At 44.1% G+C, this 20,348-nt stretch overlaps 1 protein-coding gene across 1 annotated transcript; it reads left to right on the forward strand.

Moving 5' to 3' along the window:
* Nucleotides 1-655: 655 nt before the first annotated feature.
* Nucleotides 656-7,345, forward strand: LOC4345163 (probable metal-nicotianamine transporter YSL17). The gene is made up of 4 exons (NM_001422525.1): nucleotides 656-845; nucleotides 5,240-5,501; nucleotides 5,712-5,846; nucleotides 6,022-7,345. Exons 1-4 carry the CDS (start codon nucleotides 656-658, stop codon nucleotides 7,343-7,345), a joined length of 1,911 nt encoding a protein of 636 aa, NP_001409454.1.
* Nucleotides 7,346-20,348: the final 13,003 nt, after the last annotated feature.

The raw sequence follows: 20,348 nt of genomic DNA on the forward strand, positions 1-20,348 counted from the left end.
CCGAATTCATATATATGTTAATTAATCTAGATATACACATATGGAGGTAGTTTTATAATCTGAAACGGAGGTAGTCCCTTATAAGAATCTCGGGTTTGGGGGCAATGTTTCCTCTAGACGAAGAGTGGCTAACACCCCGTCACTCCAACCTCATGCATGGCTGGAGTAACGTACGTAACCATGCATGAACGAACACCAAATCACTCGAGGTTGAAGACAACTAGCTAGCCACCTAAGAAACGAGAAACGAGAAACGAGAAACGAGAAAGATGACCTTAGCGGCAACCGCACAACGGCTCAAACCAACCCAGCAACCAATCCTCCTCTCCAAAACCCCCCACTTCCTTCCTCTCCTCCTCACGGCCTCACAGCAAGCAGCCAAGCACACGACCGATCGCGATCCCACCACCACCGGCTGCCGGCGGGAAGAAAGCTAGCTAGCAAACCAAACCAAACTAAAGCCATATATATGGCGGAGGAGGCCCGCGGCGGTCAGCGCGTCGTCGTGGACGACGATCGCGAGGACGCGTCGTCGGTGGCGTCGTCGACGGAGCGGGCGTTCGAGGGGGAGCCGCTGCCGTCGCTGGGGGAGACGGTGACGGCGCGGTCGGCGGCGGTGAGCGGGGTGCTCGGGGCGGTGGTGAGCGTGGTGGCGATGAGGCTGAACCTCACGTCGGGCCTCCTTCCGTCGCTGGGCGTCCCCGCGGGGCTCCTGGGCTTCTTCCTGGCGAGGGTGTGGATCCGGGCGCTGGACGTGGTGGGGGTGTCGCACCTGCCCTTCACCCGCCAGGAGAACACCCTCATCCAGATCGCCGTCGTCTCCTGCTCCACCATCGCCTTCAGCGGTATTCCCTCCATTTCATATAACTACGAGAGTAATTTTGACTTTTTTCTATAGTCGTTTAAGTAAATTTATAGAAAAATTTAGCAACGTATGTAGCACCAAATTAATTTCATTAAAATCAATATTTAATATATTTTAATAATATGTTTATTTTATATTTAAAATGTTGTTATATTTTCATACAAACTAGCATGGTGGCCCGTGCAGATTGCGCGGCTAGCATCATTAAATTTTCTCTCATATAATAGCATATATGTTTACTCATTATATTACTCAAATATATTAAAATGACAACATAATTTTAAATTTTGCAATAACTTTACAAAACTACTAATGTGTAATATTTATATCATATTTTATATACGAGTTAGTTATTAATTATTTTTAATATCAAATTTTAGTTATTTGTAAATTATATATATTCCTATATGAACTCTAGACTCGTCTTTTAATATTTCTTTTTTTAGTTCCGAATTTTCTGTAAATTGTATTTCTATATAGACTCTAAGCTCTTCTTCCAATATTATTTATTTTTATTTCTGAATTTTTATTATTTCTAATTATATTTCTATGTGGACTCTAAACTTATCTTTCAATATTCTTTAATTTTTAATTTCGAATTTTAGTTACTTCTAAATTGTATTCCTATATTGACTTTAAACTCTTCTTCCCATGTTTTCTTAATTTCGAATTTTAGTTATTTGTAAATTATATTTTTATACTTTTAGTTTTTATACGGACTCAAAACTCTACTTTTAATTTTATTATGTTTATTCCAAATTTTAGTTAGTTTTAAATTCTTATATGGACTCTATACTCTACTTCTAATATTCCTTTTTTTTAATTCCGAATTTATTTTTTTTTTCTAATTGTATTTCTATATGGACTCTATACTCCACTTCTAATATTCCTTATTTTTAATTCCGAATTTCAGTTATTTCCTGATTGTATTTCTATATGGACTCTATACTCCACTTCTAATATTTCTTATTTTTAATTCCGAATTTCAATTATTTCCTGATTGTGTTTCTATATGGACTCTATACTCCACTTCTAATATTTCTTATTTTTAATTCCGAATTTCAATTATTTCCTGATTGTATTTCTATATGGACTCTATACTCCACTTCTAATATTCCTTATTTTAAATTCCGAATTTCAGTTATTTCCTAATTGTATTTCTATATGGACTCTATACTCCACTTCTAATATTCCTTATTTTTAATTCCGAATTTCAGTTATTTCCTAATTGTATTTCTATATGGATTCTAGCCTCCTCTTCTAATATTTCTTATTTTTTAATTCCGAATTTCAGCTATTTCTAAATTGTATTTCTATATGGACTCTGCTTTTTCTTTTTCTCTGATTAATGTGAGAATTTCTAGACCATGAGAGCGAACGTAGATGCTCCTTTATTCCTTATTTTTAATTCCGAATTTCAGTAATTTCCTGATTGTATTTCTATATGTACTCTATACTCTACTTCTAATATTTCTTATTTTTAATTCCGAATTTCAATTATTTCCTGATTGTATTTCTATATGGACTCTATACTCCACTTCTAATATTCCTTATTTTTAATTCTGAATTTCAGTTATTTCCTGATTGTATTTCTATATGGACTCTATACTCTACTTCTAATATTTCTTATTTTTAATTCCGAATTTCAATTATTTCCTTATTGTATTTCTATATGGACTCTATACTCTACTTCTAATATTCCTTATTTTTAATTTCGGATTTCAGTTATTTCCTAATTGTATTTCTATATGGACTCTATACTCCACTTCTAATATTCCTTATTTTTAATTCCGAATTTCAGTTATTTCCTAATTGTATTTCTATATGGATTCTAGCCTCCTCTTCTAATATTCCTTATTTTTTAATTCCGAATTTCAGCTATTTCTAAATTGTATTTCTATATGGACTCTGCATTTTCTTTTTCTCCGATTAATGTGAGAATTTCTAGACCATGAGAGCGAACGTGGATGCTCCTTTTTCTATTCCTTTAATAATATAACTAGCTGGGTGGCCCGCGCAACTGCGCGGCTAGCAACAAAACAATATTTTTTGGTATGATTTTACTTAAATTTTATTAAATATCTATTTCATTGTCTTAAGACTTTGAAAAACCAAACATTATCATCCACGTATTTCTAATTATATAATTTTTAAAAGTCGCACCAGCTGCTACCCCTTACTTCTATCATATCCTTCTTTATTTGCTTGCTCGATCTACCACTATTTTTATTCATTCTCTTTGAAACCTTTAAAAATTTGATCTTAGTTTTTAGAGGTTATTGTCTCGCTGTGTTTCGTTTTTATAATTTCTAGAAATCCCGTCAAAGGCTGCCATTATACTTCTCTACGGCCCGTCCACTGTCTTTTTCTTTATTGTCATTGGGATTTTAAAAATCGAACATAATTATCATTCGGGTTCATTTTTTTTACTTTCTAAAAGTCCCACCAAACCGTCAGCGGCTTTGCCATTGTACTCCTTTATGGCTCGCCCGTTGTCTCCATTCTTTATTGTCATTTAGATTTTAAAATTGAACATGATTATTATTAGGTTTTTTTTTTTTTACTTTTTAGAAGTTCTGAACCTTAATTGAACCTTATAGTTTTTAGAGTTTATTGTCTTGTTGGGTTTCATTTTTTGTAACTTTTAGAAGTCCCGTCAAACGATGCCAGTATACTCCTCTACGGCCCATATGCCGCCCACTCTTTATTGTCATTGGGATTCTAAAAGTCGAACATAACTATAGTTGGAATTCATTTTTTTATTTTCTAGAGGTCCCGCCAACCATCGGGAGCTCTGCAACTATACTCTTATACACCCCGCCCGCTGCTTCTACTTTTTATTATTATTGAGATTTTAAAAATCGAATATGATTATAAATGGGGTTTATTTTTTAACTTTCTAGAAGTCCCGGCAATCGCCTTGCTCGTTTGCTTCACGGCCTGCCTGTCATCCCTCCTTTTAATCATCATTAGGATTCTATTTGGTGTTTTATTAACAATTTTTATATGTAGTATCAACCGCTACCACTCTACTCCTTTATAGGCTTGTTACTTAATTTATCTCGTCATGTATTTTAAATGGCCTTTTCTTTCAATAGTCTTTATTTTTTATCACCAATTTTAGTTATTTATAAATTGTATTCCTAATTAAAATCTTTTCTCTTTTTATAATTTCAGAATTTATTTTTTAAAAATATTTTTTATTTTAATATTTTAATTTTTGAATTTCATGTGTTTCAAAATTGTATTCCTACTTGAATTCTCTTTTAATTTTCTAATTTTGGATATTATTTATTTTTATTCTAAATTTTAATTAATCTTGTATTGGGTTCTTATATGGATTCTTCTTTCAATATTGCTTATTTTTAATTCCGAATTTTAGTTAATTTTAAATTATATTCCTACTTGAACTCTTCTTTTCTTTTTGCTAATTTCAGATTTTATTTTTATTTTTATTTTGAATATTAATTAATCTCGTATATGGACTCTTCTCTCAATATTCCTTATTTTTAATTCTGAATTTCAATTATTTTAAATTGTATTCCTACTTGGACTCTCCTTTTCTTTTCTAATTTCAGATTTTATTTTATTTTTATTCTATATTTTGATTAATCTCGTATTAGGTTCTTATACGGACTCTTCTTTCCATATTATTTTTTTTTAATTCCGAATTTCAGCTATTTTTAAACTGTATTTCTATTTGGACTTTCCTTTTTTTTTCTCCGATTAATGTGAGAATTTCTAGCCCTTACAGCGAACGTGGTGCCTCCTTTCAAGGCTGTTTTAATAATATAATAGATAGATAGATTTGTTCAAACCTTGATCAAACATAATTAAATTTGACTAGAAAAACTCATAATATGTGGAACGGAGATGGTATCTCCATTAATTTGCTGCAATTAAGCCTCATTTGAATTATACTCCCTCTGCTATTAATTTTATTTATCGAAATAGGTTTGTAAAGTCTAATTATTTTATGATATTATTATTATAGCATTTTTCAAGACAAATCTACGCATACCAAATTTATAAAAAGAAAATTAACATAAGATATTTATGACGAGAGAAAGTACTAATTAAGCGGTTATATGCGGTTAGTATAAGAGATTAATTTGCTAAGCTTCAAACATGGAATCAATGAAAAATGATATGTGATTACATTTTCATTTAATTGCTCCAACTAGACTTCGAACTGGGAAAACTAGCAAAAACGTACACAGACAAACTTAATAAGATAACAAAAGAAATGGAGAGAATTTACTTGCTTTGACAAGTGTAAATAGCTAGGGTACCAAATGTTTTTTATATATATCGTTGACGTCTTACCGCTTGGAATTTACAATTTATTGTTTTTTATAATTGTGCAAATTTTAGGTGGATTTGGGACGTACATACTTGGGATGAGCGGCAAGTCGGCCAACGAGGGGCACATCGGCAGTCATGGGAGGAACGTGGAGGAGCCCAACATAGGGCGGGTCATCGCCTTCCTCTTCCTCGTCAACTTCTCCGGGCTGTTTATCATCGTGCCCCTCAGGAAGATGATGATCATCCGCCACCGGCTCACGTTCCCCAGCGGCACCGCCACCGCTCACCTCATCAACAGCTTCCATACCCCACATGGAGCCAAGCAAGCAAGGTACCTAACCAATAATAATAATAATAATAATAATAATAATAATAATAATAATAATCAGCCAAGATGATCATGGCCAATTAATAGTGCTTTGATCATCATCTCTTTCAAGAAATAATGCTTTCTTTGAGAAATAATGCTTTGATCATGGCAAATAATTTGTCATGGAGAAATTCATGAGTTGTGATTTATTTGATTCTGTGTTGTCTGCAGGCTGCAGGTGGTGACGCTGTTCAAGTCCCTCGGTGCAACAGTGCTGTGGCCTATTTTCCAGTGGTTCTTCGCCGGAGGGAAGAACTGTGGTTTCCAGATCTTCCCCACGTTTGGCATGGCGGCATATCGCCGCGGGTAAGTGAGAAGTTTGAAGTTTGAAACCTCACTATTGTCCAGAGATTTACAAAATTTCGTTCAGTCCGGCCCCAAAATTGTTTGGCATATTTCAAAATGTAAAACTCCTTACTGCCATAGTAAAGCAACCAAAATAGATCACATTTCCATTATTGTTACCAACATTTTACAACAGGTTCTACTTCGACTTCTCGACGACCAACGTCGGCATCGGCATGATCTGCCCGCCGATGATCACTGCCTCGATGCTCGCCGGCTCCATCGTGTCGTGGGGCATCCTGTGGCCGTACATCGAGACGAAGGCCGGGAGGTGGTTCCCGGAGAACCTCGACGCCAACGACCTCGGCGGCATCATGGGCTACCGGGTGTTCGTCGGCGTGTCCATGATCCTCGCTGACGGCCTCTTCACCATCCTCTCCGCGCTGGTCAGGACTGCCTGCGCCATGCGCAAGCGCCGCCGCGGAGCTTCCACGGTGACGGCGGCGGTGCCGCCGTTCCAGTGCCTCAGCGCCACGGAGCGGACCATGCAGAGCTTCGACGACCGCCGGCGGGCGCAGGTGTTCCTTCGCGACAGTTTCCCCACCTGGGTCGCCGTCGCGTCGTACGCCGCCCTGGCCGCGCTCTCCGTCGTCGCCGTGCCGCTCCTGTACCCGCAGCTCGGGCACCGCCACGTCGCGGCGGCCTACGTCGCCGCGCCGGTGTTCGCGTTCTGCAACGCGTACGGCGTGGGCGTCACCGACATGAACCTCTCGGCGACGTACGGCAAGATCGCCATGATGGTGTTCAGCTCCTGGGTCGGGATGGACGGCGGCGGCGTCGTGGCGGGGCTCGCCGCGTGCGGGATCATCGTCAGCGCCGTCTCCGGCTCGTCCGATTTCATGCAGGACTTCAAGACGGGGTACCTGACGCTCACCTCCCCTCGCGCCATGCTCGTCGGCCAGGTCGCCGGCACGGCGCTCGGCTGCGTCGTCAACCCGGCCATCTTCTGGGTCTTCTACAAGGTGTACAACATGGGCGGCGGCGGCGGTGACGGCGCCGACGTCGCACCGTACGCGAGGGCGTACCGCGGCATAGCCGTGCTCAGCGTCGGCCGGCACGGGCTGCCGGACCACAGCGTCCTCCTCTGCAAGCTCTTCTTCGCGATGGCACTCGCCCTGAGCGCGGCGAGGGAGGTGGCGGAGCGGAGGAGGTGGCGCGCGCTGCGGTACATCCCGAGCACGATCGGCGTGGCCGTGGCGTTCTTCGTGCCACCGAGGATACCTGTGGGCATGGCCGTGGGGTGCCTGGCGCTGCACGTGTGGAGGAGGCACGTCGACGCCGGCGGCGCGCGGCTGCTGTTGCCGGCGGTGGCGTCGGGGCTCATCTGCGGCGACGGGCTCGGGTCGCTAGCGTCGTCGATGCTGACGCTGCTCAGGGCGCGGCCGCCGATCTGCATTAAGTTCGTGTCTCGCTTCGAGAACCAGAAGCTGGATGCTTTCCTCGCAACACGGCATGCTTAATTAGTCCTAGACTTGTACTTCCTCCGTATTGACGCCGTTGACTTTTCGACCAATGTTTAACTATTTGTTTTATTTAAAATTTTTTATGCAAATATAAAAATATTTATGTCATGTTTAAAGAACATTTGATGACGAATCAAGTCATAATAAAATAAATGATAATTACGTAAATTTTTTAAATAAGATGAATGGTCAAACGTTGGACAAAAAGTCAACGGTGTCATACATTAAAATATGGAGGTAGTATATAGTTATTTTTTCTGCAAAAGCATGTGTGTGTATATGTGTGTATATACATATACATATATATACTCTCTCCATCAAAACAACCTAACCTAATCGAGGATGTGATACAATCTAGGATAGGATAACGAATCTGTTCCTATGTTGTCTTATCATCACATAGCTTTAGTTTTTTCTTTACGGTAGTAGGTTGAGGTTATTTGGACGGAGTGAGTATTATTCAGTCATTTTTGCATAATTTTTATATAGGAAATGTGATGCCCACCTAGATTGAAAACGCCACCAAGGAAAATGATTTCATCGTGAGAAAGATTCGGTGGGAGCAGAGTGAAATAAATTCAACGAAACCAAAACTTAACCAATTTTGAAGGGAATAAGTTCACTTTTGGTCCCTCACAATTTATCGTCGAGTCCAAAATCCATTCCTGGACTGCAAAACCAGATACAACTTATCCCCTAACTTAGAAAACTAGTGTAAATAAGATCTCTTGATAGTATTGTCCCCATTTTGGCTGATATGACGCCTACGTGGCTCTTTAGACTAAATCTTTGTCCCACGCGCATTGACGTGACGCTTACGTGGCAATTTGATCCGAAAAAAATAAAAGGAGAAAAATTAGAAAAAAATATGCGGGGCCATATGTCTAATGTCTACAAGAAGATAAAAAATAATGGGACACATATGTCAATGGGTCCCACGTAGGGATGCGACCACATGCAGCGAGGAACGTGGGCGACGCCGCAGCCTCGCTCCATCGCCGGCACACCCCCCTGAGACAAAAGTAGCTTGCGGCAGGAGCTGCGCTAAGGCGCTCATCTCCCCTCACCCCTCGCAGTTGCGTTTCTTGCTCCAACCGCTGCCGCCACACCTCTCTACTCCTGGGGATGACGAGGATGGATATGAGATAGCAGCGAGGCTGTGTCGCACTAGCGCCGCTCTCCTCCTCGTCGTCGGTGGTCGTGGGGCTAGGAGCTCCCACAGGGCCCTCGCTGATGGTGACCACGGGCGGGGAGATGTTGGCGGCGGCCTCTGCGGTTGTGGCCTCCCATGCGGCCGGCTAGGTTTCTTCGCCGCCGGATTCTTCTGGGGATGGCTCCTCGGATGACTCGAAGAAAGGGCTTATCGCCTCCTCCGCCTCTGCGTCGGGGCGCCCTTTGGGGCCTCCTTCTCCTCTGGCTTTTTCCTCTCTTCTCACCCTTCCGCCTCTCTCTCTACCACTGAACCTAGCTGCTCTAGCCGCCGGCGGCCGGCGACGTTGACGGTGGGGTCGTACCGGTCGACAGGGAGGAGGGACACCTTCGCGGCGTCAGGTCCACCACCACGCGTGATCGCGGAGGAGGATGGGATGGAGATGAGGAGCACACCAGTCGCGGAGGGCGGCGTGAGTATGGACATAAGGAGCAAAACCATCACCATGCAGAGCCCTCCGTGCCGCCGTGGAGGAGTTCGCCCCCGGTGGCGGGATCCATCCCGCGCCAGCGCCAACGGAGGAGACGGTGAGATTCGGGAGGAGCAGGAGAGGAGAGGGAAAGATAGGGGTGATGATGTGGGTCCCAATGTAATATTTTTTTTACTTTTATCCGAACACTCACTAACATGTGGGTCCCACAGTTTTTACGAGTCTTAAGTGCCACATCAACACCACGTAGGTGCCACAATCAGTCAAAACTGCTGTCCAAACCACCTTGATACCTAATTTGCAATAGTTTTGAGAGTTCAGAGACGTGTCATATCTGGTATTGTGGTTCAGGGACAAATTTTGAACTCGGTGACAATGAGGGACCTAAAGAAAACTTATTCTATTTTGAAGGGAAGTAGAGGTGCAGATGGGCCTGATAATGGTTTAAAGCCCACTTCAACCCCAGCCCAACCAAATATAATACATAGCCCAAATCATCTCAGTCCACAGACATCTCAAACCAAACTAAACAAGCCCAAATCCCTCCTACGGCCCAATTCCCCACCTACCCTTGCTGGACGACGCCGATCCTATCCATTCAGCCATTCGTCTCGTCTCTCCGCCTCAAGCCCTCGACCACCTGTCGCCGCGCTACCTTCCCTCCTCTCGCCCGTGACCTCGCGCTAGCATAGGCACGCCCATTGTGGGCTTCGTACCCTTTACCAGTGCCTCCGAGGTGCTTGCACTGTGGGATGAGTGTCTTTGGACTAACTTTTTGGGCTAGGGGTACGGGCCCCATAGCTTGCACTGTGAGAGGCCTTAGGCCTCTCACAGTGCTCCTAGCTGGACTGTGGCTTAGTAGCGCCACGTCTGTTTTTTGCCTGCGTGTCGCTCGGCCCCGCGCCTCTGCTTGGGCGCTCGTGACCAAACTCGGATGCGCAAAACCTGGCCTGGAAAAGGGGCCGCACGGAGGAATCGAGGGGAGGCGCGTGCACTGTGGGTGTCGTTCCCTCGCCACCCGGTGCTCTCGCATGGGATTCGGCCGGCGAAATCCCCTATTCACCCTCGAAAAGCCACCCGATTCCCCTCCTCCCGCCACTGATTTCGTAGCTCCCGCGCCGGATTGGAGTGCCTCTTGCCTCAGCGCCGCTGTTCTTCCACCTCGACCTCGCCGCCCTGAAGTCTCAATTCAGGACGGCCTCGCCATCGCCTCCGACGGCGCCGGAGGTGCCACTGCCGCGCTCCGCTCTAGGATCTTCAGTCATCGTCGAGGTCTCCATCGCCATCGTGAGAGGTAGCGGTCAGCAAACCCTCTCCCCAACTCATAGTTTGACCGATTTGCCAAGCCTTGGTTCGCTGATTCGATCTCTCCATGTGATGCAAACCCTAGTTGCAGATGGATCCGCGGCTAGCCGATGCTTTTGCCCGTTTCCTCCAAGATCCGGCATCAGCGGCGGCGATATTGCAGTCCCTAAGCCAGCCGTCGTCGGTCCCTCTATAGGATCAAGGCGGCCGACTAGAGGGGGGTGAATAGGCGGTTTTTAAAACTTTTGGCTAAAACCAAGTTTTGTATGCGGAAGCGTAAATCAAAATGGTTTTGCACAATTCAAAACCTAAATCAACTAGTCTCAAGTAAGTGCACAAAGAAGCTAGCCTATGTTGAGGTTTGCAAGCCTAGGGTAATAATAGCACAAATAAACTCTAGTATGTAAACTTGCTCAAAGTAAATTTGCACAAACTAAAGGAGACAAGAAATAAGGAATTTTTCACCGAGGTTCGGAAACTTGCCAGTTTCCTAATCCCCGTTGAGGCGAGCCCAACTCCACCGCTCAACCACGAAGCCACCGCACGCCCCCTTCGTCAAGGGGTGGGCAAGGCGGGAGTCGGCCCACGGAGAGGACTACCAAAGCCTCGATCACTAGGGTAGTTCTTCCTTCACTCCGAAGGTGGTGAACCCCAAACCACTCACAACCGGCGCCGGGCCTCCTCCACAATCTCCTCGGAGAGGTCACCGAGCAACACTTCCACAAGCTGTCTAGGAGGCAGCAACCTCCAAGAGTAACAAGTCTAGGATGCTTGCCGAGGATGATCAAGTGCCACACTAGCTATAACAATGAAGCAATGCACTTGGATTGGCTTAACTCACTCTCTAACACCTCACTAGATAAACTAAGTGCACAAGGGTGTGAGAGCTCTTGCAAGGGTTCAAGATAATCAGGGGTGAAAACGGAGCGGATATTATCCGATCCGATCCGATCCGAATCCGTCCGATGTGAGGATATGGTAAGGGTTGTTAGATATCCGGCCGGATGCGGATGCGGATGCGGATTTTGTCATGCGGATGCGGATGCGGATGTGGTATCAATGATATCCGACAGATTCGGATTATCCGATTTTTTAATCAGATTATCCGATATAGTGTTTGGCGGATAATCCGCAACTTTCAGGCCCATCTAGCATTCTTGCCCAATAACCCATCTATTCTAACCCTAATCCTTCCTCTCCTCCCCCTATCCCCCAGATCGGCAGATCCCTCTCTCTCTCTCTCTGACTCTCTCTCTTTCTCCCGTCAGCTCTCAGTCGTAGGGGAGTGGGCGAGTGGCGGCGCGACAGCGAGTCGACCCAGCGCGACGGCGACCCAGCGCCGGCCGGCCGCTCCTCCTTGGCTGCTAGCGCCGCCGCCGCTCCTCCTCGGCTGCAGTACAGGCTGGTGGCGCCGCTGCCATTCGTCCTCGCCTCCTCGGCTCCTCGGCGCCGCCACCACTCCGTCCACTGTCGCCCATCAGCACGTCTCCAGCGCCGGGCCGCCAGCGCACCGTCGCATCCCCGTCACCAGCCCAGCCGCCATCCCTGTTGGCTGTCGCCAGCAGCCATCCCCGTCGCGGCGTCGCCACTCGCCAGCCACCACTGTCGTCAGCCGTGCCGTGTCGTCGTCGTGCTGTAACTGCTCGAGGCCTAGAGCTGCAGCTGCTGTTCCAGTCCAACGACAAGTCGACGATAGATTAGGTATTGTTTTCTTGTACACTTGCAGTCCAATTTGAAGTATCAAATTTGGGATTTACTGATTTAGAAATGTAGAGATGAGCTTTGCTTACGGAAATTACGTCAATAGCAAGTTATAATTTGATTAATTGTTCATCATTCATTAGGATCGTAAAAAATGGCACCTAGAAAAAGAGGGGCAAAAGCAGCAGCTGCTGCTACTGCTACTGAAAGTAGCATTGCTGCCTCGTCGCCAGCTCCAGCTGAAGGGGAAGAAGGGCCATCAACTGTGGGCAGTGGCAATGAAAGTCCCAACACTATTGTTGTTGTTGATGTGGATAACATTGGTGCAGAGGGGGATGGAGACCATGAAACCAATGATGAACCTGCAGCAAAGAAAGCAAAGAAGAGATAGTGGAAGTGATGCAAGTGACTTGGATAAATATAAGGCTGAACCATCCCTGTTGGTTCCTAATGGAGATAAATTTGATGTTTTGTCATGGTGGAAAGCTCACAAAGATGTATATCCAGTGCTATCTCTTCTTGCCCGCGATGTCTTGTCCATTCAAGCTTCCACTGTTGCTTCAGAATCAGCTTTTAGTGCTGGGGGACGTGTTCTTGATCCATTTCGTACTAAACTTGAACCTGAAATGGTAGAAGCACTAGTCTGTACCAAGGATTGGATTGCTGGATATAGAAGAGGTGATCACTTGTGTCATTTTTCATTTATATTTTTGTAAAAGGTATTCTTGTTAGTTGATTTTTTATTAATAGTCTAATATAGCTTTCTTCCAAATTTTTCAGATTCTAATAAAAGGGTTGGATCTATTCTTAATGATCTCGAGGTTGCGGAGACCTTGGTTGCTAATATGACACTTGACGAGATTGATGATATGGTATGACATTTTATTGCATAAATTTTGTTGCAATACATTTTGTAGTCCTATCGTCAAAATAAATGTATATTGTTTGCTCATACTTATAGGAAAAGCAACAGAGCAGTGATGATGAAGAATAAGTGATGAAGTGAGGTGTGAAGGCTTGAAGGGCATGTTGGTGTGTGGTTGTGTGTGCCTGTCTGCCTGTGTGCATGTGCATCGTTCACTGCTATATCTGCCGTATGCTTGTATGCCTATTGAACAACTGTGTTGTGTGCTGTGCTGTATGAGATGTATGCTCTGTGCTGTATTGCTGGCTCATATGCTGCATGCAGCATGCATGTCGTACTGAACTACTGATGAGTGATGACTTATAAGTTATATTGTTAAATTTTAAGCAATGCAGTGACCAGTGACTAATGAGTGATGGATGTATCTTGGATTATTTTGTTGGATGTGTTCTATTAAGCAAAATTATATTATTGATGTGTTTTGGTTGGTTTTTCCTAGAGAGCTGAGATCATGTTTAGATGTTATTTTGCCATCGTATTGCGGCTAATTGTATTGGCGTCCACTTGTTGTATGGATTGAATACAAACTTGACATCCGACAACTTTTTGTCCGTTTCCGAACCGACTCCGCACCGAATCCGACGTCCGAAATAATCCGCTCCGCATCCGCATCCGCACGTCATCCGCACCCGCTCCGCATCCGTTTAAAAAAAATGGTTTAGGATATGGTATAGCTATTATCCGTCCGAATCCGATCCGTTTTCACCCCTAAAGATAATGCAATGGGGTGCCAAAACTTTACCCTTGCTGCTGGGGAGTGGGTATATATACCCCCAACCACCAAAACTAGCCGTTGGAGTCGAAATCCCCAACTCGGTCAGACCGCCGTCGGCTCGGTCTGACCGGTTGCGGCTCTGGCGGCTTTGTATCACCACAAAAAACTAGACCAATGCAACAGACTAGTGGGGCCGGTCGGACTGGCCTTACCACGCCAGTCAGACCGGCTAACAGGCCCGGTCAGACCGGCCTAAGGCCAACGGTCAGACCGCAGGTCACTTTTCAGCTCAACCGACCGTTAGTAAAACGACGATATCTCTTGACTCGGGTCTCGGAATTTGGCGTTCTTGGACTATATGGAAAGCTTATTCAAAGGGCCATCCAACCCATGAAAAAACCATCCAAGAAACACAACTTAAGTCAAGGATAAAGGGCTCACATTCCAAAGGATATCCACCGGACATACCCACAAGATGTCACTCACTCCTATTGGACATGCCCACTTCTCTCTTTGTTTAGGACTTGAGAAAACTCATCACACATGGCTAGACAAGCCCACCAAATGCACCTATATGCATATGAACTAATATGGCACAAGGTCATCCACATGCTCGCTTCATAGACCCCTCTTGATAGTACGACGCCTATCTAGCAAATCCGGTCTACACCAAACACCAAGACCGGAAAAAGACTAAGAAAACATTCTTAGTTCTATTATACCTTTGCCTTGCGCCATCCAACTTGGGGTCAATGCTTGAGCCAAGATCAACACTCGTGACCATTTGCTTGAACCATGTTTATCCCGAGGTCTTGAGCATCCTTTGTCAAGACTTTCTTCTCATCACAATCTTGACTTCACTATTGTCAACATGGCGATGTCCTTGTCTTGGTGACCATCAACCCATGTTGTCATCCATTAGCCTCATTACGGTGGAACCTATTCCTTTTCACATCTCAAAGGAGAACATTAGTCTCAACAAATCGGTTGTAATCCTTCACTTGATGACCAACCGGTTGCATATGAAAGATATGGATATGTTTGTTGAGTATTCATTTACACCTCAAGTGTCATATACCCGTATGCAAGCTCAAGTGCAAAGATCCGATATAAATAATAGGTAAACAACATGGATCTAGAACATGCACAATAAATGTATAGGATTTGCTCCCCCTAAGTATATGCATACAAAGAAATATACAAGAGAGACAAGTGTATGCATAAGTAAAGAAGAATCAACGGGGGTTTATCCTATACACATAGAGAATGCATATGTAGTAATGATGTAGACCAATATAAAACATATACCTTCATGATCTCCATGTTCTTAATGTAAATTAGACTAAATAAGATATGACTCGAGTAAACATTAGTCTCACACTTATATAACAATAACATGAAAATCATACATATAAACCTATCAAAAAGGAGATAAGAAGTGGTACATATCGTTTTATCTCCATGCATTTCATCCTTGTCATGATTAAGGTCCATCACCAAAGAATGCATATCTACCACATCTCATCATCGGGAAATAACCTAGTTAACAACTTATGAAAAAGAGAGGTTAATCCCATAAACATCGATTTATCATCTATCACCAAAGCAACAATTACACAAATTGTTTAATCCAAGATCTTTCAATCTTTTCTCTCTTTTGTGATAGACAATAACCCGATATAAACAATACAAAGAGATGAGATGAAAGATAATTTCAAATCAAGGTAGAGATCTTATAATGAACAAAATATAGAATAAGCTCCCCCTCAAGATGTGCATACATATGGATATGAAGGAATGCATATGCACATAATCAATCAAGATCAATGAGGGAGCTCACACTATATTTTGGATCCACAAGAGAGACCAAATTAGAATATGTGAAGTTTAATACATACCTCTCATCATTTTTACTTTCATATCCAAATAAGACTAGTCAAAGAAAGGCTCATAAAAACGTTAGTCTCATATAATTAGATTTGTCATTAATCACTGAAACCAAATTAAGGCACTTGAACTTACACCCTCCTCTTCCGTCGTTCCCATACCCTCCTCCACCATTCCCTCTCTTCTGCACGCAGCCGCCAACAGCAGCGCCGCCGCCACCTTCGGCCCCAACGGCAAGCACTGAACCTTTGGCGGCCCAGGCAACTCTATGTTCGGCACCGGATGTAGGCTTTGCAGCGACATGCAAGCCTTCATCGACCTCAAGACCTGGACGCTGACACTGTGTGACAACAGAGCCTGCCCCTATCCCTGCCTCTACCCCTGCCCCTGCCCCTGTCCGTGCCGATGAGTCTATTGGCAAGGCCGGCAGGATGTTGTACAGTCATGAAGAAGACATTAGGCTGGTAAGAATTTACTTGTTGATTTTAGTAAAAAATCGATGCTAGCAGTGTGGATGATTAATCTATGCAAATAATAGAGGTACAGAGGTCTGTGTAGCTGTGCTAGAGCATTTTAGTTAGGCAAAATGCGAAGAAACAACATCTGAATTTTGTAGAGGACATACTTGTGTACTACACTGAACATGCAATTACATAAATAAGCATCATGTCAGTATTTGATTAGTGTTAAGCTAGAACTACAACCAGTGTAAGAGTAATTAAGGTTCGCAATTAGAAGTGCCAATAGGTTGCTTTTTTGGTTTGCTGTTCATAATTCTGTTTGCTATAAGAAGCAGAATGCTCTTCATCTTTTGTGCTGCCATGTATTTGTACTATGCTCTTCATCTTTTGGTTTGTTGCATGTATACATTACTGCAAATATAGATTCATTGACCTAGTTATTTCCGGCAGGATGTTTCCATTTGGTTTGAGGGTCTCAATTATTTTTGTTGTTTATCATGTATGACATTGCAGCTACCTAGGTAGGTACCATTAATTTAGGAGTAGGTTATCATGCTGCCTTTTTGTAATGGTTGTAGGCAAGTGCTTGGCTCAAATGTTCAACAGATCCTATAGGAGTGAATAGGAAGGGTGAGACCTATTGGGTACATGTGGCCGAGACTTACAATGAGACAACTCTGGATGGAAGGAAGAGGGATCCCACCTGTCTCAAAGGGCATTGGCACAAGATTACACCGAAGGTCACTTTATTCAATGGGTGTTGCGTGCAACTGAGGAATACACCTATCAGTGGGAGGAATGACGAGAAGCTCATGGATGATGCCTTGGCGCTCTACATCAAGCGTTCAAAGAAGCACAAGCCCTTCCTCTACCAATCCAGAAGTGTACCGCCGTGATGCGCATGTTGGCCTATGGGGTGTGTGCGGATCAAACCGATGAGTATGTTCGCATTGGTGGAACCACTGCGTATGAATCCCTCGAAAGGTTCTGTGGAGGTGTTATTGCGGTGTTTGGTCCACAGTATTTGAGGAAACCTACCTTGGATGATGTACAACGTCTCCTATATATGCATGAAGAACGTGGGTTTCCTGGGATGTTGGGGAGCATCGACTGTATGCATTGGAGATGGATGAACTGCCCTAATGGTTGGAAAGGGATGTACACACGGGGTGATTATGGTATAGCAACAATAATCCTCGAGGCAGTTGCATCACGTGACAAATAGATCTGGAATTCATTTTTTGGTGTGACGGGGTCTAACAATGATATTAACGTGCTGAATCAAAGCAATGTCTTCACGGATGTCATTATGGGTAGATCTCCCATTGTGTGATACATGGTTAACGTGAATCAGTACGACTTGGGGTACTATCTTGCTGACGGGATATACCTGGAATGGGCAACGCTCATGAAGTCAATTCGTCATCCCCAATTGCCGAAAGATAAATTGTTCGCACAACGTCAAGAATCCGCAAGAAAGGATGTTGAGTGTGCTTTTGGGATTTTGAAGGCATGCTTCAGAGTGGTGGAAACTCCCACGCATTTGTGGCTGATAGCTGACATTAGCGATATAATGACGGCTTGTGTAATCATGCGCAACATGATCGTCGAGGACGAAGGACACGTTTGGGATACTGAAGACTTGGAGTTTGAGGGTGACTACGAGATCGAACCTCCAGAACACACTTTTGGGACACCACAACATATTGCTAGATTACTTGAGCGTGACAGCCAAGTTCAAAGTCGAACAATGCACAACCGTCTAAAAAATGATTTGGTGGAGCACATATGGGCAAGGTAGATCCTACACGTTCATGAACATTGATGTTTTAGGAAATAAGGTTATCTCGGAGGAGGATTGGTAGTTGTTCGGAAATAAGGATGATTTCTCAAATCATCCAAGTTATCTAGGTGTAGGTGTAGTTTTAAGAAAGAAGGAAGATTTCTCAAATCATCCAAATTATACAGGAGTAGGGGTAGTTTTAGGAAGTAAGGATGATTTCTCAAATCATCAAAGTTATCTAGGAGTAGAGGTAGTTTTAACAAAGGATGATTTCTCAAATGTAGGCATTTACAAATATGAATGACCATTGTAAATAAATAAAGGTGCTGTATCCCCAATTTGTGCATGCCATGTATATAAATAAATGAATTGCAATCGGTGCCATATAAAGTGCACAGGACAAAACAATTAGGAGATAATCAGCAACGGACCGACTAAGTTCAGCAAGCCAACACAAAATAGGTCAGGTACATACACCATCAACTAACCGAAACCCACAGACATATTGCTTTGACACATGCCATCATCCACCTTACAGACACCATACATAACCCATATCACAACATTACACAGTTCACAGTCCTAGCTAAATATATAAGCATGTTATATATCTGTTGCTTCCATACTATCCATGTTGTCACGCCATGAACCTAACCCTGCAGGGAAAAAATACAGCATGTCAAAAATGGTTGTGAATTTTAAATAGAGGGGGACATTATATGCAGCCGTATAGTTAGGCTCAAGCATTGGCATCAATACTTAGTTACAAACATAACTCATGCTTCAACTACAGTGACCTAATCATGCAGATTAGGCACATTGCAACTCATAATAGCACAGATTTGAGATCCCAGAGCAATCGCGGCTTTCAATTTTGCTAGTTAGAATTCACATGTTACTTCTTGCACATATCTGCATTACAACATCTACTTCAGTCAACCAGTTCTGAAGTACAAACACTCTGTCCATCGCCCAATGATCATCTCTACGGGAAGTATCAAGAACCATGCACTAAACTAATCATACAGCCAATAACTAAACTTTATGAATTTGAGCAAACATGGCACATCCAACCTGTCCATAAATTTTTAACAAAGGAGCAGAGCCCTCCATTCCAATATCTCAAATGACAACAAAATCATCCCACATCTCAAATTACAATAAAATCATGAAACAGCTCAAATGACAAACAAATTTGAAATGACATTCGAGTGAGATCCAAAACTTCTTGGCTGCTACAGTAGATGGAGAAGCCACTGGCGCGGGTGTAGCTGGAGCCAGCGCCGCATTCACCTTCTCAAAACCTGGTGGCACCTCCGGGAAGCCTAAACCTCCCTGCGCCGCATCTGCCTCCCCCTCCACAGCGATGACCCCGAGATAGATCGACGAGCCGACGCTCTCCGCCCTCACCGGCGCCGGCGTAGATCACAGGCGCGAAGTACCTGCCCCTACCGCCGTTCCCCTATTCTTCTTCCCGCCATCCCTAGCCACTGTGGACGGGGTATAGCCCGGCGGGAGCAGCACAAGGCCACTACGGAGCTCAATCTGCGTGAACTTGGGGCGGTCGTCCATGGTTTCGGGCGGATCAGAGGAGCGGCGGAGTGGGAGGATGAGACGACGACCGACGGGAGTGAAGCGCGGCGAGAGGCGGGCGAGGCGGACAGACTAGAGAGAGGGGATGGAATGGTCGAATGGTTACAGTCGGTGGCGAGGGAAGGGCAACGGCGTGTGTGGCGGAGTGGGAGGAGGCGGTAGCGAGAGGAGGGAAGGAGGCATGGCGACAGGTGGTCGAGGGCTCGAGGCGGAGAGACGAGAGGAATGGCCGAATGGATAGGATCGGCATCGTCCAGCCAGGGTAGGTGGGGAAAAATTTTTGGGGGCGGCCCATGACCTCGCGCTAGCATAGGCATGCCCATTGTGGGCTTCGTACCCTTTACCAGTGCCTCCATTGAATTAAGCTACACAACTAGAGGTGCTTGCACTGTGGGATAAGTGTCTATGGACCAACTTTTTGGGCTAGGGGTACGGGCCCCATAGCTTGCACTGTGAGAGGCCTTATTCTACTATGGCCAGGCCACTGTACATTGGGCTAAGACATGCCTCTACATGGTGAGAATGCATTGCTCTACATGGGGTTTGAGGCTTATGCCCTGGGATGTCGCAACCTGAGTCCGCCATGCTCGTGTGTTTGATTTCCGAACATGCACTATTTTAGCCTCATCGATTGGCTTATTTTGATTATCAATGATAAAAAAAAATTATTGGTAAAACTTTTACATATGTGTTTTTAGAGATTTAAAAGTCACGGTAAAATATAAACTACAACGAGAAAACCTTTAAAGCAACTTTAAAATTAAGCAAACTTTGCTACAGGAGTGTAACTTCGTGATTTTAGCTATAGAACATCGCACAAAATAACTTTTGAATCGTGAAAATTAGCTCTTGGATACCACACTTATTAGAATATTCAATTTTGATTCAATAGGAGAGAGAAACCGTGTGAAAGTTTTAAAATACCCCTGGGCCCATATGTAAGGTCTCCCATCTCTCTCTCATGCACACAAGGCATGCATATAAAGCCTT

Source organism: Oryza sativa, chromosome 8 (assembly GCF_034140825.1).
Source record: "Oryza sativa Japonica Group chromosome 8, ASM3414082v1".
Lineage (NCBI taxonomy): Eukaryota > Viridiplantae > Streptophyta > Magnoliopsida > Poales > Poaceae > Oryza > Oryza sativa.

Coding starts and splice junctions, on each gene's coding strand:
- LOC4345163 (NM_001422525.1), top strand. CDS start 656: ATGAGGCTGAACCTCACGTCGGGCCTCCTTCCGTCGCTGGGCGTCCCC. Junction 846..5,239: donor CTCCACCATCGCCTTCAGCG/GTATTCCCTCCA, acceptor TGCAAATTTTAG/GTGGATTTGGGACGTACATA. Junction 5,847..6,021: donor ATGGCGGCATATCGCCGCGG/GTAAGTGAGAAG, acceptor ATTTTACAACAG/GTTCTACTTCGACTTCTCGA.